The following is a 7,398-nucleotide window of genomic DNA, read 5'->3' on the forward strand; positions in this document are numbered from 1 at the left end:
CTATTATCCTCTTCAAACAAAGAGTAACTGATTAAAACTTTGAGATGTGGAGAACTTCCCCTGGGCCTTTTTTTGCCCAATTATTTTGTATTTTTATTCCAAATAAAGAAGAAACACTGTATTTGGAAAAGAAATAAGAAAAAAGAGCAAATAGAGAATGATAAAAGAGTTTTATGTGCCAAAATCACAGTTGATGCAGCATCAACAAGATTGACAAAATGTTTTTGTCTGATATCAAGATGACCAGATTTCATTTTAGATCATTTAAATTATCCAACTGACAAATTAACCCATGTAAATCCAAGTTATAGGAGGAAGCTCTGGACTTCCTCTCATTGTTCAAGTAACTGTAGTACCACGTTTGCATAAACATACTCATTGGTATCCTTGTGCTGGAGTTGGGGTGGAGAAGAGGCGGCGGTGTCCTGGACTAGGAGGTTGGAGGTCGTAGGGCGCGGCAGGAGTGGCAGCAGGCCTTGCTGTAGTACCAGTGGCTGCACAGGTTGACCTTTAGCGCCAGCAGGCAGTTGGTGGAGGGACGATCCTGGCAGCTCTCATCTGGGACACAGGTCACAAAACACATAAATCTAAACCCACAACCAGGTTGAAATATCTTTGATGCCAAAACAGTATCTGTCTAATAGCTCCCTTGAGAAATATTAACATGTTTTTATAGCAATCCCTTTTTCATTCATCAAAAAAAGCCAAAGTTCAAACATTTTAAGGCAAATTTCAGTTATTTTCTCTGTTCCAGTTGTGTTTTTCAGTTATGCGTCATTTGTGCTATAGTTGGGTTCACTTAGCGTAAACACTTAATGCTTCATGTCTATTTTATTTTATTTTGTATTATACTAGCTGTTGTATGTTTGGTTGTCAGAATCGATATTCCGACAGCGGACTTAAGTTCTACTGAATTCTGACCGTTTCAGAGCAACAGGTGTTTCAGTTCAACAAGTGACCGTGTTAACTTGTCACCATCCGATACAATTTTGTTTTGTTTTGTTTACCATGACACTGCAATTTCACTGTAATTCTTTTTTTCCCCGCGAGTTAACAGCATTTTTCATTGTTAACAATTGATTTGTTGCTGGAATAATCAGTTTTTATTTTTATTTTTGTTAGATAAAAAATAGGAAGCAGTGTATGTGTGTCAGTGCTTGTACAGCTATCTTTGTGAGGACCATTTAGAGTTTTAGACCTTTTTTGGAAAGTGAGAACATTATCGCCGGTCCTCAATTTGGGAAGGACCTTCAAAGGCCTGTTAGAGAGTTACGACTTAGTCTAAAGGTTCTGGTTAGAATAAGGTTCAGGTGAGGGTTGGGGTCGGGCATTTAGTTGTGATGGTTAAGGTTGGGGTAAGGGGCTCGGGCATGCATTATGTTATAGAGTGTCCTCACAAAGTAGAATGTTGATCGTGTGTGTGTGTTTGTTCTTGTCTTCCTGCATTTGTGGGGTCCAACGAATTTGTGGGGACCGAAAGGCTGGACCTACAAAGTGAACCATTTAAATAACTTTCCGAGACTCCCCTGATGGTTTTATGAAAAATTGTTCTGCGTGTTTGTGTGTGGAAGCTTGTGGGAGCAGAGCGGCAGGTGTTACCTGGTGGCTCAGTGGGGCAGGGCTGCAGAGTGCAGGTCTGCTTGGCCACCGGTTTGGTGAGTGGGTCACAGCCTCGGACCAGCTCCCTGCCCTGGTAACACTTGACGTCCCTCATCCTCACACCCACACCACACGTCTTAGTGCACTGAGGACACACAGGACCAGAAACACAGGCATTGAACAGTTCACCGCTGATGAGCTGGAGGATGTCAGTCGTCAGAGGTGAAGTGTGTGTGCTGTGCGGACCTCACCTCAGACCAAGGGGTGGTGTACCATTTAAAGCATGGCCTCTCAAAGCAGGTGTTTTCCTCTTCGGGCTTTTCGCTGCCTCCGCACGCCTCGTCGTCAAAGGTCTGGAACTTTCCTTCGCTGATGCCGACACACAGGACGAGCCTTTGCTTCACGCCGCGACCGCAGGTTGTGTTGCACTACGGACAAAAACAGAAAGTTATTCATATGCATATCTGACTCTGGCGATTCTCTTTCTGCATTTGATTTTCATCTCATGAAAGTTAAAACAAATTCAATTTCAGGCTTTCATCCCTCAAAATAGTTTCGTAAAAGAAAAAATACAAGATTTTCAATTCACAGTAATATAAAACAGACAAATTGAATCAAGCAGATCAATAAATTGACTAATTTCAACACTGTGTAATAAATATTAAATACACTTCCATATCCTGCAGGCGTACAGACGCGGCGTGGGGTGGAATAGAAATATAAACTTTTTACAACCCAGACACCAAACTGAAAAACAATTAAATAATATCCCATGAACAGTGTCTATATAAGAAGAGAGGCCCGAGGCCTGCAGACTCACAAGTGCATCCCTTTGCAGTTTAAGTGAATGGGGACGATATTGTTGATTGTCATAGTGTTCAACCAATCAGATCTTTAGTTTGACATGTTGGGCGTATTCTTTGACATGCCAGAGCCTGCTAGCTGGCCTACAAGTACGTCAGCATTAACACGCAGCTCAATTTTCAGGTGCAGCTCTGCAGTTAGGTGCAGCGTGCGCTGTGATTGGTCAGTGGGCGAGCATGTGACTATTGGAAAACGAAACTTAAGGTAGCCATCAGAGGCTTAGTCGGAGTAGTAAAGAGTTCAAATTAAAAGATATGGAAGAAATGATGACATTTTTCTGGCTATTCTTGTTGAGATACAGTATTTTGATAATAAGAATTGTACAGTAATATTGAAGAGACAAAATTAAGCAAGCAGATCAATAAATTGCAAATTTCACCACAGTATTAAGTCCTCACCCTCTCCCAGTCTTGGCTCAGCCAGTGTGGAGCACAGTCTCTCTCCCCACAGGGGTGGATGGCCAGCGGCTTGTCCTCCACCGAGCACTGGTTCTCGGGAACCACGCGGCCCTCCGGAGCCTTGCAGTACACGTGACGCATCGTCTTCCCCTGGCTGCACAGCCCCGAGCACTGCAACAACGGAAGAGTCAGAGGTCAAAACTGGATGATTCATAGTCAACAAAGAGTGCATTCCCGTTCTCATCGTTGACTTATCCAGCCAAGTATCGTCACTAAAGCTCAGAGTCACAACGCTGAATCAGATCAGGTCGCCCTCAAATCATATAAATAACGCGTCAGAGGAAAGGAAGAATGAAATCATGTCACATTCATTTAGAATAACATCACAGGAGGTCTAATCATCCTAAAAACCTCATGTTCTATGAATTATACAAAGTGGTACGACCCTGTTTTGACTTATTTTTAGGCAAGAAAAGAGAACTACTTGAGCAAACAGCTGGATCACCTGGTCCAGTATTTATTAATGTTCAATAAAACACATCTAAGATAAGATAAAATAAGATAAATCCTTTATTGGTCCCACAGAGATTTAAAACTTGTGGTTACCACAAACTTTAAAACCAAACCCATCTGCGTGAACAGATACAACTAGAAGTGAGTAAAACAAATATGTTGTTTCTTCTCTTTATCTTGGGATCGTCAAAGTAAAATCTAACTGATGCAGGCGGACAACGTGAGGTGCACCGCACTGCTTTCTGTTGCCTGAACAGAGAGATACATTTTTTACAGTATACTGTATAAAAAATTGCGAGAAAACCACCGGATTTGTACTAACATTAGCTTAACATAAACCTAATAGTACAGTTTAAATCAACAACTGAAATCTCAAGTATCGCACATTTGCCTCCTGCTGTTTGCTGTTACTACGGTTGGTGAAAGTCATACAGCTCCAGAGATCCAACAAAAGTCACCACAATGACAAGAAAACCTGAATGCGAATTCAGCGTACCAAAGGACCTTATCCACCTTACTTCACATGTTAAACAAGGAGCATAATATTACAAACACTGATTTATTGCAGGGCTGTTATACGGACACAGATGGACGTCAAAAAATGGTAAATCAAAGTACGTTAACAATGCAAACGTACAATGATGTCACAGTTGGTAACTTTCTAAATAACAATCCATATTTCTGACTTAACTGTAGCTGTTGCATAAGAATACTATTTTACTTTGTGCAAAGGAAATTTCCAATCCATCCATGTCTGTGCCTGGTCGGACTCCACAGTTGTAAATAAGACCTGCAGGTTTCCAGACTCTGACTTTGAATGGAACACCAGGAACTACATTTGTCTGTGCAAAAACAATAAAAACCATAAATTCATAGTGTGGCTCTGAAGTGAAAACAGCTGCGACAGGCGAGGTGTTTTTAGTTTTTTTGGAACAAATCTATCAAACTCCAAGGAAGAAAACGCCTTTTTGTAAAATACAAGAAAATAAAACCAGACAGGTTATAAAGATAAATCCTTAAAATGAAGTTCCTGTAATATCTCAAGGGAAAAGATGGAATTTGTGTGGATCTACAGTAACTGATTGTCTACAAAGTGTTGAGCAGCCCCAGGTATTAACACACATGCTACTGTCTCTCAATGTTGTCTTAAGTGAAGAATGAAGACACTCACGGGCCCCCACTCGGACACGGTCCACTGACGCTCGCAGGGCGGACCCGTGCAGTTTTTGACGTTTGGCAGTTTGGTCATCGGGTCACATGGTCGGGTCTCATCAGAGCAGCGGACATCCCGGGTCACCTGGGCTTTGCGGCCGCATTTAGCAGAACACTGGATCGTAGAGGGAAACACAGAGACACTTTACATAAATACTCGTGTCATTAAAACAACAGCGTTCAGAAAAGTACAAGACATTTCAAGCTGCTCCAGTTGACTTTATTTGGAGCTATTTTTAACTATTTTGAAAAGTTTTGATTTAAAGAGTCTGAAATCTGCAGAAACAAACAGATCTTGAGAGTCTGAAGGGATATCGATTAATGTAAAAAAAATATATTCATCTTATTCTTTGCCTGAACTATTGTGCTTACACGTTGCATCATTTTGTAATCTTTTCTATTTGAAATATTTAGCCAACAGCTTTTGAGCTGTCAGAAGCCGCTGGCTCTGTGAGAGCAGCCGATCGGGGCACAAAGAGAAGATTTCAACATTGTTTTTGTAATTAATCTCACTGCCTGAAAAGAAGACGCAGGTCTGCGCTGCATGTTTAACCATGAGGTATGATCATATACTCTGTATAAGAAGTGGACGTAGTCATCGTGACGTCAGCCATTGGTTTGTGGACTGACGTTTTGAAGCCACGAGTTGGACGATTTCACCGTCGCCATCTTGGATTACGTTTTTTTTTTGCAACCAATGAAAGGAAATTGCCATGATTTGTGTGTGTCAGAGTACAGCACAAAGACAAAGAGACAGAGAGAGGAGGTTTGAGATGAGGACATAAAGTACCAATAGCAGAACCGCTAACGTCGGACGGCAGCAATACTCAAAGTTTGACTCATTTACAACCGGTTCGTACCTCTGTCCACTCGGCCACCTCCCACTGGGGACCGCAGGCGGGGCTCTTGCAGGGCCGCCTCTCCACGGGTCTCTCCAGGTCGTCCACGGAGCAGAGGTCACTGTAGACTGAGCTGTCCAGGCCCGGCGAGAGCATCTTCCAGCAGCGGACTTGACGAAACTGGAAACCCTCCCCGCAGGTCCTGGAGCACTCGCTCCAGCTGCTCGCCTCCCATCTGAAACACCACATCAGTCCCATCTCAAAGGTTCTGTCGAGTCACAGTTTGAATAACATCCGGCCCCGTTAAAATGTTCCACTGTACCTGGGCTGACATTCTCTCCCGATGCAGAAGTCGTGGACTGGCTCCGGTCTGGTCAGAGCGTCACAGTACATGTCGTGCACCTCGATGCCGTCGTACCGGAGACACGTGACAAAGGACTTTGACACACCTGGATTGTGAGCAAGAAACAATAAGCTGAAGGCAAAACGAGGCCAACGTATTCATAAAGCACAATGTAAACACAAGAAAACTAAAGCTCAGCGTGCTTTAACGAAAGGAAGACAGATGTTTCTCTTAAAGACATTAAGGAGAGCTGTTGAAAATGGGTCAATGGTGAAGGTTTGGGGGGGTTCAATTCTTTGGGCATATTTGTACTGTCTCGCTTTTTTTTTTTTTTTTTTTAACAATAATGCTTTATGATACTTCGCCTCACTTAAGGGAATATTTCATCCTTAAAACGACCAGTTGTTTGTCAGTCACTCCCCTTGAATTCCTGTTGTTCTCTCATGCCTCCACAGTTAATGAAGCAGGTCCTAACTTTAGTCCACAAGGAACGCCAAAATCAAGACATTCATTTATATTTATAACTTAATGTAATACAGTCCATATTAATGTAATCGTTTACCACCTGTGATCGATGTCAATGCACCAAATGTGCCCCTCACTCACCGAGTGTCAGAGCTTTAAGTGTTACAGCAACCTGATCTGCAGTCTGTTGGCTCTGATGTTTGATTAGATGTTTGAATCTTTAATATCTAGCTGCCCATGTATCTTCAGTGTATATGTGTGTGTGTGTGTGTGTGTGTGTGTTTGCAGCTACCTATAGAGCAGGTCATACTGCAGGGCTCCTGAGAGGACAGTTTCCAGCGGTACATGTCAGCGGCACTCAGCTTCAGGTTCTTCTGGTAGATCCTTTGATTCCCCCTGTCACCACACACACACACACACACACACACACACACACACACACACACACACACACAGCCACAAACATATGACGAAAGGAAAAACTTGCGTCATGCAAATTAACCATATTTTTGCAGGAAATCTGTCTGGAAGATGGTGTGAATGTAAAGATATATTTTCATAAAAATATTTTTTTAATGATACTTAAGGATCCACACATCTGATTCACAGCCTGCATCCCAGCAGACACACTTTGTTTTTTCATCTCATCAAGTAACAGTCATGTGCACATTCTTGTCATAACACTGGTCACTCACTCCTCCTCCGCCAGACGTTTATTTGACACTTTGAGTTATTCCTCGCCGGCATCGCTCCATGATTCCTCCATGATTCCTGCACATTATCTCCTCCCCAGAGGTGAGTACAGTCTGACAGCACTCTTTCCTCCCTTTGCATAATTTCTTTCACTTCTCTAGCAAACAACTTATTTCTTTCTGAGTGAGGTTGTCCTCCTCCTCCTCCTCCTCCTATCTCTGAGAGCAGAAGTCGTGTCGTCCACTGTTTTATAGCTGCTGGCTGCAGAACTGGTGAAGCCGTGTTTGGACACGAAGCAGCTCAGCCAACATGAATAATAAATATGATGAATTGACAACGTGCCGGGTCTACCTGTCTGTCTGCCTTATAGTCTGTACCTGTCTGTCTGTCTTATTGTCTGTATCTGTCTATCTGTCCTATAGTCTGTACCTGTCTGTCTGTTTTATAGTCTGTACCTGTCTGTCTGTCTTAT

The 7,398-nt window shown here is 42.7% G+C and overlaps 1 protein-coding gene across 1 annotated transcript in view; it reads right to left on the bottom strand.

The window, feature by feature from the left end:
* Window positions 1-344: 344 nt before the first annotated feature.
* The window catches only part of ttc16 (tetratricopeptide repeat domain 16), a 26,492-nt gene continuing 19,438 nt past the window's right edge, over window positions 345-7,398 (bottom strand). Inside the window, exons 12-19 of the mRNA XM_031870602.1 lie at window positions 6,526-6,629; window positions 5,748-5,874; window positions 5,447-5,660; window positions 4,546-4,701; window positions 2,862-3,032; window positions 1,851-2,027; window positions 1,600-1,744; window positions 345-558 (exon numbers count right to left, since the gene is read on the bottom strand). Of these exons, the coding sequence (XP_031726462.1) occupies window positions 431-558; window positions 1,600-1,744; window positions 1,851-2,027; window positions 2,862-3,032; window positions 4,546-4,701; window positions 5,447-5,660; window positions 5,748-5,874; window positions 6,526-6,629 (1,222 nt within the window). The 3' untranslated portion in view covers window positions 345-430. The remainder of the gene's footprint in view (window positions 559-1,599; window positions 1,745-1,850; window positions 2,028-2,861; window positions 3,033-4,545; window positions 4,702-5,446; window positions 5,661-5,747; window positions 5,875-6,525; window positions 6,630-7,398) is intronic.

This window comes from Anarrhichthys ocellatus, unplaced genomic scaffold (assembly GCF_004355925.1).
Source record: "Anarrhichthys ocellatus isolate YVR2014 unplaced genomic scaffold, GSC_Weel_1.0 scaffold53, whole genome shotgun sequence".
Lineage (NCBI taxonomy): Eukaryota > Metazoa > Chordata > Actinopteri > Perciformes > Anarhichadidae > Anarrhichthys > Anarrhichthys ocellatus.